Source organism: Ciconia boyciana, chromosome 15 (assembly GCF_034638445.1).
Source record: "Ciconia boyciana chromosome 15, ASM3463844v1, whole genome shotgun sequence".
In the NCBI taxonomy this organism is placed as follows: Eukaryota; Metazoa; Chordata; class Aves; order Ciconiiformes; family Ciconiidae; genus Ciconia; species Ciconia boyciana.
The window spans coordinates 5,903,335-5,915,732 of NC_132948.1; the positions used below are offsets into that span (position 1 = coordinate 5,903,335).

The following is a 12,398-nucleotide window of genomic DNA, read 5'->3' on the forward strand; positions in this document are numbered from 1 at the left end:
AAAAATTAACCATCATTCCACTATATTTCCAAGGAAATCTGTCTTAAGACTTTTTTCCTAAACTAAGAATGTCTTAGAATAGTTACACAGTAAAAAAAATATATTCAAAGCTTTACAAAGTTATGGATTAAAATAAATATATCATACTTTCCCTGATCAGGGGTCCTCTGTAGCATAGATGAGACTTTCAGCAAGGTGTTGTAATCCTTTAGTTGTGACAGCACATTCAGCAGTAAGACAATAGAGCGGTTCATATGAGATGCAAAACTGCCCGGGCGGTCGATCTCATCCACGGGGATGCGCCAGATTCCCTGCAGAGAAAGGAAAAGAGGAAACCTCTAAAGAGCGATCCAACTGAAAAGGACAGAAATCTTAAAATATGGGTTGGATTCGGCAGCATACTGAATTTCACTCTGGGTCACAGGGATAATGGACACACAAATGCTACGGTCCTTCAGACAGGGAGATCTGGATTTAAAGTCAACTGATTCCTGCCAGTAGCAAAAGAGGGAGGCTTGCAGAAGCCACAGCACACCTTCTAAATATGCTTCTGAACTACTCCCAGAAAAAAGCAAGCAAAGCCTAAATTATATTGTGCATTTTTCTTAAATGTCTGTGAACCCGCCTTCCTAAGCCAAAGCTCAACTACCATAAAAAAACAAGGAGTAACTTAAAATAAGTTTTCTTGGCCTGAAAGCTGCTACTCTTGTGCAGCCACAGCAAGTTTCTATCTTCAAATAATCTGTTACTAAATGTCTTAGGAACTTGGTTACTGCCTTGATATCATCAGTGTTCACCATGGCACCAAACAGTCCAATAGGAAGAATCGGATTCCTCAGCAGTATCCATTTTCCAGTGGCAGATTCAAATACTTGGGCATACATCCTGAGACTTCTAATTAAATTTCTGGGACAAGGGAATCTTTGAGGAGCAAGGCTGGAGACTGATAGAACATATAATTTAATTATGGTTAGTCATCTCAGATTTTGTAATGTCCAATAAGTCTAAGGAGATTTTTTTTCAGGTCTTTAACGTGGATGGTGTCAACACACTAGTCAACCATATTTGAAAAAAATGCAATGCAAATACTACTACGCTTGCATGTTAGTATGTAACTTACATTACAACCATTCACAAAAACTGCTGTTACATCAGTGCAAACCCTTCCCTTGCGCTTTATTCAGTTCTGAAACTTTTCCTGCAGCAGCTCTTTAAGATGAAAATCCTCTGGTCACGTATACCACTTTGTGACAATGCAAGTAAGAATAGTCTCATTGATAGGAGTACCTGACTGAAAATGAATTTTGCTTTCCAAACCTGTTCAGCAGAGCAGGACATACAAATATTTACTCTTTTATCCTTGTTTAAAGGTCTTGCTTTGATATTTTTAGCTTTACTTTCAGTGTGATCAAAGTTCTTCAGAACTTAATGCAAGGCGGAAGCAAAAAAAATGATTACTGCAATCATAAACGACATCTGACCACAAAACAAGCAGATACATAACCAGCCCGTCTACAACAGACCCTCCCCCTGCATGTCTTCAGAGAATTTGCAGTTCTACTCCATAGGATGTATAGGAACTTGGGAAAAAACAACACACAAATATCAATGTTTTTAAATAGGAAACAATGACTTCAACTAGATATAATGCACAGACTGTTCTGCCAAATTTTCTTACTCTTGCTTTTCCTCATGCTCTCTACTCTTACTCCCTAGTGATCACAGAGAAAGCCACTTTTCATCTTTGCTCCCTGAAGCTTTCTTTCAAACTTCTTTTTGTAGCTTCCCTGTTCCAGAAAGTACCTAAAACCGTACCATGACTGACCCCCGAAGCACAACCGTCGCTTCCTCCTATCCCCAACTACCAACCCCAAGTACCTTCTGCAACTTGGTGGCAAAGATCTTATCTGCTCATGCAGCTCAGTAGCTCTCAAGCACATACAGATCTTATAGGTAACAGTTCCATAAAACAGCACATACTTTATTTAAATAGAGAAGCTTTTTCTTCCCCCAAACTATACAATGACTTTCCCTTCAGGCTACAGATGAAACACACACATTCTGGAGCTGGTATTTTTTGCTTCTCTGCATTTATGTACACTGGGTTTCTGCCAAATCCTAAAACAACTGAATGCCTCATAATGGCACCACATTGCAACAACCTACTTAGCTAATTTAACTATACAAAACAATTTATGGTCAACTCAGATGCATACTGTAGGAATGGAAGACAGCCAATGTGTAGGTTCCTGGTCTTTTTCAGCATTATCTCATCCTTCATTTGAATTAGGCAGATAACTTGGAGGGAGCTTTTGGATACCGTATCTGAAATCAGTTGAAAATAATTCTGCAGCTCCTCCTCACATGTCCCGTGTATACATTTTAATGCTACCCCAGAAATTACGATAATGCAGTAAAACCATTTGCAATGACAGAATATGCTAATTGCAGCTAGAAAGCCGTGAAAGTGACCAAGTCCATCTGATAGAAACAAAGTTGAGTATTTTGGGGAATGCTGCTCTTCTGTCTTTCTACAACAGGGCACATTGGAAGAGCTTAAATTAAAACTCACATCAGAGGTGTTTAAGTTTACTTTATCATTGCAATTACAAAAGAATGTCTGATTTTAAAAGGAAAGTCACTAACTTTTCATGTGTTGACTTGCAGTTTTACAAATGCAAAACAGTAATAAATAAGATTACTGTCCTATGTTACATACCTGCCTGTTTCACATGCAGCCTCAAGCCAAAAGCAGAAAGAAACCTGCCATGAGGAGTCAGAACAATCTTCATTCCACCCACTGTGATTTTATTAAGCAATATGAAAAACATTGATGTTAAAGTGAGTTTATCATAATGTATTTCATGAGTGATGTTGAATTCTTATTAAGATTGCAATTTGAGTCAGAGACTAAAGAAACAGAACAGCCTCATTCAAATCTCTCCCAAAGAGAAGTTTAACTAAGCCCATCAGGCATGAATTTTTCCTTCCTAAGTATCAATAACCTTCAGGAAGAATATTTCTGAATTCAGATCATTTATTGCAACTTTTTTTAAAAAATAGCCTAGCATTCAGCTTTCTAAACGAAATTTAAGAAAGATACAAATGCAAAGCTTGTAATTAAATAGCTGGGGAGGAGACTGGAAAACGTTATTCAGTTTGACTGAAATTAAAGTTTTCATATCATCATTTGAAAATTCAGACTTGTTAGCAAAGTACCCCCCTTGAAAGTACACACATAGAGGAGTGCAGATCCTTGTGACAAACATTTGCGGTTCTTTGAAAGGTTTTGTTACTGATCACCACTACTCAGACCACTTGACAAAATGTCTCCAGCTCTGGCCACCAAAAGGATTTTACATCCAACACACCGCTCCTGTTTGCTGGCCACCATTCCCACAGCTGAAAGGTTCTCCTCCCTTCTGCAACAGCCAGCAAAGCTGTTTACATGAAACCAGAGGAAGGAGTCAGACGCTTCCAACAACTCCAAAATGCCTCTCAAGATCCAAAACATCAAGCTGCTCTCCATGCCTTCCTGGCTAAACAAACACTTTGTGAGATCTGGGGGCGGGGGAATCAAGCCTGATATGTGCTCCTAGAAAAAAATAAATCTGGGAGTACAAGAAAATTCTGTGGATAACTTAATACTGAATTTTACATAAATATGAAACTGAATAATGAAGTCAGTATACCATATTCCTGGTGACACTTTTTAATTTTTTTTCAGCTTGAAACTTGCTGCACAATCTCCCCTTGCAGAAGAGTTGAAGACTTGGGGAGGAGGGTGAGGAGAAGAGGACTCGCTGCACAGGGTTTTGTGAGCACAAGCTACAGCAATAGTGGTTACTTTCTAGTTCAGTCACTGAAAATAGAAAGGAAGGAAGTGCTTATTATTCCTCCGTGCTGCTTACTCCAGAACTTTACGGGAGGGGATTCCCTGGGGTTTAGGAATGCCTCTCCGAGGAGGAAAGGCTGACAGTTCTCAACAAAACCCAAACTTCTCTGGGGATGGCTGCGGCTGACACTGCAGAGCTTCAGAGTAAGCCATTTTCTAAGCAGAGCTCAAACTTTACTCTCTCAATGCTCCATGATTTCTCCTCTTAACGAAATGGAGAAACGCTAGTCAGACTTCAGATGATCCAATTCACATATAACAAGCAAATACAGAAAACAACTTCTGCTGCAAATAAAGACCTCCAATTACTTACGACTCAATTCCCTCTTTTTTTTCCTTTTCTTTTTTTCCCCAAGGGTCCCAGAAGTACAAGTTGCACCACATACAACAAACTCAATTCCACTGCTGCCTTCAAGGGACCAAAGCAAAACCAAACACTTCTTCAACCAATATTTGTCAATCTCAGTAATGGCCTATTAAGAAGAGCCTTTACTAAAAGCAAATCTAATTTAAATATTATTTAAAGATTGTTATACGACAAAACTAACAAACCAACTAATAAAGTGGCGCAGGGAAGCCACCAATTAATAATGCAAGAACCTACACAATATTTTAAAATCAGAAGTCGAACTAAGCACAATTGCATAATCCCTGAAAAGCTCACATTTTCCTAATAATTTTCTTTTTAAGCTTATGTTTTAATATAGGGTTAAGCACAACATACTGAAGTACTACTAGCTTTACTCATGTCCTCTCTTCGTAGTTATCTAGGTCAACATAAGATCTTGCACTGGGGGCCTGAAAAGGAAAGGAATATGGTTCAAGCTGAATGGTTTCAACACACAGGATTTGAAACCTCACTCTTTTCAGCTTAGAAAGTACAGCACAGACCCTGGAATATCCCTATTCTTTTCTGAAAGCATCACTCTGTTTGGTGTTCAACTCGGTAAGCGTGTGTTTGCTTGACTCACGACTTCCTGCTAGTTCTGCGTGTAACCATTAAAACTGCTGCCCCCTCCCCCACATAGCAAATTACTAAACCACCTTTTCTCATCCCATCTTAACATGCTCCCATATCTCTTATTATTTTATTCTGTCACCTGATTTTGGCTTTTCTTCTTTTCTACAGATAATTCTATTATTTTTCTTCCCCAACTCTTCATTTCATCCACGCTGCTATTCAGTATGTAGTGGAACAATTCCACCTCTGTGAACAGGAATGCGAGTGGGTACAAAAGTATTAAGAAATTAAAGCAACTATATACAGAGCTATTAAAGTTATTAGCTGCAGGGACTTATGTCATCAAGGAAAAAAAAAGCAGCCCCTGCTTTCTGTGAGTAACTTATCCTACTTCAGAAAAATCTTACCAACTTTTTCAGAGTATTTAAGCAGCACTCGTCTTGTCTGCTGTTAGTCTTGTTCACATTGCACAGTAGCAGAATATAAAAAACTGATACTAAATAAATTAGTATGATATGATACTAATATGATATGATATACATAATATATATGTATATTATGATAATATGATATACATAATATACTATGATACTTATGATACTAAATAAATTACATTTTATCAGCCTGGAAAAGGAAACAGAAATAAGGCAAAACTGAAGCAACTTCCTTTTAATAAGTCAGAACCAAGCAGGATTACAATTCCTGGTCCACAAGGTGAATATTGTCTATTTGGTTTTTTTCTTTTTTTAAATACACACACACTTGGAAGTGAATGAACAGCATATATGCTTTCTGGAAGAACTGTGGAATTCCACACCATTATTTTAGCAGGAGAGCAGCACAAAAGATATTGACAAATGAAAATGTTCGACATGTGCGCCAATTACCATATGCTGATAAAGAAACGTAACCGACAATTTTCACCTCTTATTTCTCTCTTCAAAATACAACGTATTTTCAGACTCTTAAATTTAAGATATTTCAATTTCTAGAACAATCATTTCACAGCTGACGTGACATTAAATTGGTTTTAACCCTATGAAAAGAACACCCAAGCCATACCCACTTGGAGCGTCTATTATGTGTGAGCATGTCAGGGACATACACACACAGGGCAGGAAAAGGGAGTCATTTCCTTGCTGCATAAGCAATTATATAAAACCAGAAATGCCTTGTTAAGAAGATGAGTTAGAAGTTCAGGTGGAATTAGTGAAACAGAAACCGAGGTCTACAGATAGCCTTTGCAAAACACTGGGTTTGGCCATTTGCCAGGCAGAATCTAGAGAGTTTTCTTCACTCGGTCAGGCGGCTTGAAGACATTTTACTCAGATGGTTCCCATGTACCATGTGATTTCACAACGATGTCAACAGAAAGTCACATCGTCTCTTTTTAAAGGGAAATGGCTAACGACTATAAAAAAAAAGAAATAAAGAATCCATTCTATTCCACAGCTACAAAGGAAAGAAAAAGAAGAAAGTGAGAAGCGACAGGCTGTCCTCTTAAAACCTGTTTTGAAGGTGCGATCCTGTTCAAGCAACGACACAGCTGCATCCCCTCCGGAGCTCTGCAACAGTGTGCCTCAGGCAGACATTACCCTCTTGAAAATCCAGGAAACACAGGAGGTGTGTGCGTAACGCATCATCCCCTGGATGAAGAAGACTGCTCCCCGCACTACTTTTCCTGGTTAACACCAACGGCGCCAGTGGAGTATCCTTCCCCAGAGTACTCTACGAAACAATCCTCAGATTCTCTCTTGTCTAGCCCCTCATTTCTCTGCTCTGAAAATCTGGGGTGCTAAAGCAAATGTGGATTTGAAGATATAACTGTGGAACACTGATTTCTGCCCGCCCGCCCCCCCCCCCCACGTTGCCAACATGAAAAAAGGTTTCCTTTTTGGACAGCTGGACAACTCCTCAAGCTGGAAGGTCAGTCATTGATAAAAAGACTTTTGGACAAATTACTTAAGTACATTTACTGTCTTTCCTCCAGAAGTTGCTTCCTTTTACCAGCTGTATTTTAGGAAAGAGAGAAAAAGGGATTGGTTAGGAAAGGAATTAAATTATCAGCAGTACTGTGTCTTGCAGCCAATCCAGGATTTAAAAAGGAGAGAAAGAGGTTTGCCAAAGGGATGCAGAAAAGAAGTCATCCAGAGATTTAGTCAGGCACTTCTACCTACTCCAAAGAAAACACCGAGAAAGGTGTCTGCTCACCCACGTTGGCATTTCTGATTATGCCTTTGTTATTTTGATATCTTTTTTGGGGGTACCTTTTGGTTTATGTTCTGTCTCTGCCTGAAAGAGCCTGGAATTCTTTCTTTGGGAGGATATAAAGCACAGAAATCCAAAGAATACAGATGCTTCTACATCTTCTAATAAGCCAATAACTTGATGCAGAAACCTAATGAAAGAGTATGAAACCCTCAACAGGAAAACTCTTTACCAGGATTCTGCATTTCTTTAGGCATTCTCAGGGGCCAGATGAAGGAAGATTTCTTTACCACCAAAATAAATTAGCAGGCACATCTAGAGAGTGATAGGGGTTCTGGTTTTGCCTAACAGACAACCTTTTGTTGTTTTAAGAGGATTTTTCTGCTTAGATCTTTTCTGTGTATCTGCTACAACCAGGCTGCCTGGCATCAGATGCAAATGGTACTCAAAGCTAATGAAACAAGCTTGGTACAGTCCATCCATCTGCCTGAAAGCGAGCAGGCTCCTGCATTAGTCCCCTGCAGACATTAGCAAACTCTCCTTTTTTGACAACATGTGGGATTCATTTATTCATTCATTTGCCTACATCTGGTAATACCCAAAAATAGCGAACCTGGCACAGTGTATTACTAATGTTATTCTGACAACACTCCCGCCTTAAATGAATACAAGAGTAGTACAGCGTAACAAAGCCTAGGTATGGAGAAGAGAGATTAGAAATACCTAGCAATCTAACGTAGGGACAGAAGAGTTAAAGTCCGGAGATAAGTCGCAAATGTCTCACTCTCCAAAAGGTAGCCTTTCCACTCCTCTGGGAATAACAACAGGGCGGTGCTTAAATGGATAAGTAAGTTAAACATAAGACAGATGTTCAAAAGGATGTGCAGAATGATACAATCTGTGGAATGTCCAAATGGGCCAAGGGCAAGGCAGCTGCTACAAGCAAAAGACAACAGATTTTTCACAAGAACATCAGCTAATTTTCAAGTTGATTGGATGAGTGCAGCAAAGGAAAAATGCTAAATCTTACCTACCTGCCTTACAGGTACCTAAAGCTGTCTATCTCCAAACAGCTTACACCGATTCACCTCCACATGATACTAGAAAGAAAAGGAGGACAAGAACTTCGTAACATTAAGAGGTATGCTAATCGAGATTTGGCACATTGTTAATGTAGAATTACGAGTTGTGTGGAGATTCTTCATGCTGAAACACTGCAGTAATGGTCTCCTCCTAGTTTTGGTGTGAAGGATTTCACAGGATTTGAAGAAACACATTTTCACATACTTAAATATCCAAGTTCTACATGTAACTTACTGATCACCCAATACGTAAAATGTGATTATCCTTTTAACAGCAAGACAGTATTCACTTACAAGACAACCGATTTGAGTACTTTAAACTAGGCTATGAAAGTGCTAAAAAGTTCTTTTACCAAAATATTCAAATTTTTATGCCAACAAAACCTGCTCTTCAATCCTACATCCCTACTTTTAAGCAAACAAAATGCTTAACTGCTCACTCCTGCCCCACAGCTGACATCCGGCATCCCTGCACTGACAGCATGGAGTGTCTTTCAGCTTTTAGACTCTCTTCTGCATAATGACACACACACTTAAAATATCAAAATGAGAAACTATAAAATCCCAGTGCAAAATATTTCAACATATTCATACAATGCTTAGAAAAAGTAACATCATCCACCTGTATGTTTTACAAATATATCACCAAGTTAGACTCAAAATCTCAGAAAATACCAAAAGCTAGAGGGTCTCAGGTTAGATCACCAGTGCGGAGGAAAACACTATCATTTCCGAAAACAACACTGATCAAGCACTTGCTGTTCTTTCTTGTCAGCACCAAATCACTAGAATATATGGCATTAGGAGACCCTGCTGAAAGAGATCTTTGAGCCTGAAGGAACATAAATCAAAAGGTCCAGAGAACACTCGCTACTAGTTTCCATCACACTTTTGGAAAAGAGAAAACCCTCTAAAGCAACATCACATGGCAGTTAATAAAATACAATCAAGTGATAATCTTTAAAACTACTGGCGAAGAGCCTTCAGCTTAATTTAATCTTGATACAAAGTTTCATCTTCATGTAAAGTTACCTAGAAACGTTCTCCTTACAAAATCTTTTGGCTGAGATGCATCCTTCAGACACATCAGTTTCTCTTATCTCAGAGCATTATGAGTGATCATGCAGCCACATCATCTAACTTTGGGGGACCACATAAGGACTGCTCAAAAGAGTACATTTTTCCTCAGCGACCTGTTGGGCATACCTTCTCTTGATTGACCTGGTAAGTATGAAAAAGTAAGTAGGTTTGAGGTGATGCAACGCAAAACCAAACAGATCTGTGTAATGTACGTACTGCAGCTTGGTCAGGAAAGAGCCATGTCGTCACTATGAGGTGACATATCAATATGTAGTTGCAATGACTACCTCTGGTTGGGTACTGACAATGTTTCATCAAATTTTCATTAGAGTTGTTATCACCTCAGACTCATGTTTAGTAGCTTACAAGCCACAGCCTTCAAAATACACATAGGTAGAGGTTTTGCAGCTTATTTAGGAACAAATCAAGATTATGGAAAAAGCTAATAAATTTAACTGAATAGGCTCTGAAGTTATTTACAAAAATTAAGAGAGCTGCATATGGGAACATAATGAAGAACTGTCAATATTTTTAATAGCATGAATATAAACAAGTACTACCAACCAGGAGAAAATATAAAATGCCATACATACCAGGAATGGTACTAAAAAATTATACTCAACTGTTCACTATTAGCCATCAAATTTTAAAAGCCTTTTGGAAAACTACAAGAATGGCATGTTCCATCAACGGCTGGTATTTCGGTATGTGTACACAATCTGTAAGCACAGAAAAATACTTGCATCTTTCATCAACATTGAGAAGAACAAAAGCAATGGAGAGCTGAACTGAACAAAAATTTAAACTCCTCTAGTGTTCTGACAGAGGTAAAATGACAGCGTTTTAATCTCAAATCAGAATCCTGTAAGATCTGACTAGGGTTCCCTGTGCTTTTTTTTTAATGCCAGTTTTATAAAGGTATGTGTTTGCAAATACATGACTTAGTTCGTATTTGAAGGTCACAGTTCTGTCTGAGGTTTCATACTGGCTTAGGAATGACAGAAGTACACATCCTGGATTTCAAACTGTTTGTCAGCTGAAGTTGAGGGCAGGAAGCAGCTTATTTAAAATAGGTAATAAGAAACAAATATCCCATATTAGCGGTTATGAACCAGGAAGAGACATATGCAGTAGTAAGAAGGAGTCAAACCTTGGAGAAGACATACTCCTCTCAAACAACTAAAGCTCTACGTGAGTTTGCACATTTCATCCTCACCAATTAAGAACTTCAAATTAAGTTATTAGGAGCTGACAGATAACTCATTTCATTACCTCTTCTCCGCCCACTACAAGAGCGTCCATAGAACACTTCCCTTCTCTGTCCAGCAAGTGGAGGCCCTGAACAAGTCCTGACTGCTATAAAAGGCAAAAAAATCTCTTACTATTATACACTCCATAGCTAACCTCAGAATATCTTTTCTCCTCTGATACAGGAACTCATGCAACAAAAAAGAATTTCATTAACTCTGTTATTTCAAGTATTTTACCTTTTTCTTTTTGGGGGGGTGGGAGGGGATGTGTGTTAACACCTAATGCTGTCTCACTTTCAGAGACTCCCAGGGCTTCCTCAGCAATACAGGGTTTAAAAACAAACAAACAAACAAACATAGCACTTTATCCGATGATAAGAGTTAGTGGAAATGTCTAATTCAAGTAAACATTTAGGCAGCAGCCTGCCTAGCACCCCAACTGAAGTTCAGTGATCTTTGATAACACCAGAGGAACAAGACATTGCAGAGAAGCTATAATTCAATTACCCTATTTAGAGTAACGTAAATCACAGTATACACAGGGGATCTTCAATATTCAACCAGCAACAATACTACAACAGCTTAATCTAGCACAAGGCATGGCAGTGACTCAGTTAGCTAGGCAGAAGACAGGGTACAGTCTGCTGGTGTTTGATTTCAGGGGATATTGCGAGATAGGAATTATTTGTTTGAGAACAACCAGAGTAATTATTGAGGGGGAGGAGGAGTGAGGAAGGCCTCAACATTTAGAGTATTTCAGACTCCGATAAAGATGCTAAAAACACGCAAAAGTCCTGTTATTGAAAACAACCAGAACAATATCTGGGTATTCAAGATGTCAACCTGAATATGCTCCAATAAAAAAAGACACATCCTGCAGCTTCCTGGGTAATAAAAACCTCCACAGCATATGCTTTAATTCCTAGATCTCCTAGGTCTGCTTCATGCAAAATACCCACAGCACACACAAAAATCTGCCGTTGCACAAATAAACACATGCTGCAGTACATTAAAAAAATAGAAACATGAAGCTGCCACAGCCAATGCCGCAAACAGCATGTGCCACTTGCTTTATGCACACCACCAGAATTTACTGCAATTAAGACATACGTTCTAAAATTATAAGCATGTGACCAGACAAAGCTGACTGGTTTTAACAAACTGCTAATTAAATTGGAATCCTCTTATCCTCTCTCTCTCTCTTTAGCTGAATGAAGCAGCGACTGCTACAGCATAGTAGCTCATGCAAAATAAATACTGAACAACAGGCTTTTCTGTTAGGTCACCGTTAAGAAGGGGAATCTCCAGTGTGAGCCTGGCTGTCGTAGGCAGAACAGCAGAGTGCACACCAGAGATCACAGCTGGGTTGCTCTGTGCCAGACATGATTTTTACAGACCTACCGTCTCTTTTTTCTTCTAGACATGAAAGCCACCCCTTGCAAGCTTCAGGGCTGAATTGAAAACGAGGGTGCTAAATAATTCATCCCACTAAGGGGGTGGAGGAAGGAGACCGAGAAATCCCAAACAATGCAGACAGAAGAAAACAAAAATCCCTCACCCTTTCGTCCCCCCTTCCAAACTTCTCTCGACTCCTCCGTTTCCCATTGCTCTCAAGATTTTCCTCTGTGCAGCAAAGCAGGTCTGTTACAGCCTCTAACCGAAGGCGAACCGAACTAATGAAATAGGTATTTCCCAAGCACGACGGCAAATGTCATCAGAGCACATCCCCTGCCTGCCTGCGCTGCCGGCTGCCCGCTCGGCGCTGTGGGTGAACCCTGCGGGCGCCCGGAGCCCGCCCAGCCCCCAGGCAGCCCAGCCCAGCCCCGGGGAAGGGATTCCCCGCGGCGGCCGCGGGGAACGACCAGCCGCTCGGGGAAGGGTTTTAACACCCGCGGGCAAGCCGAACGGGAAGGGGCAAAGGC

General features: G+C 39.7%; 1 protein-coding gene across 9 annotated transcripts in view; it reads right to left on the minus strand.

The window, feature by feature from the left end:
- Positions 1–12,398, minus strand: part of CABIN1 (calcineurin binding protein 1) — a 121,437-nt gene that overhangs the window by 34,948 nt on the left and 74,091 nt on the right. For all 9 annotated transcript variants that reach the window (XM_072879981.1, XM_072879980.1, XM_072879975.1 and 6 more), the window contains one exon: positions 148–311. In XM_072879981.1, the coding sequence (XP_072736082.1) occupies positions 148–311 (164 nt within the window). The remainder of the gene's footprint in view (positions 1–147; positions 312–12,398) is intronic.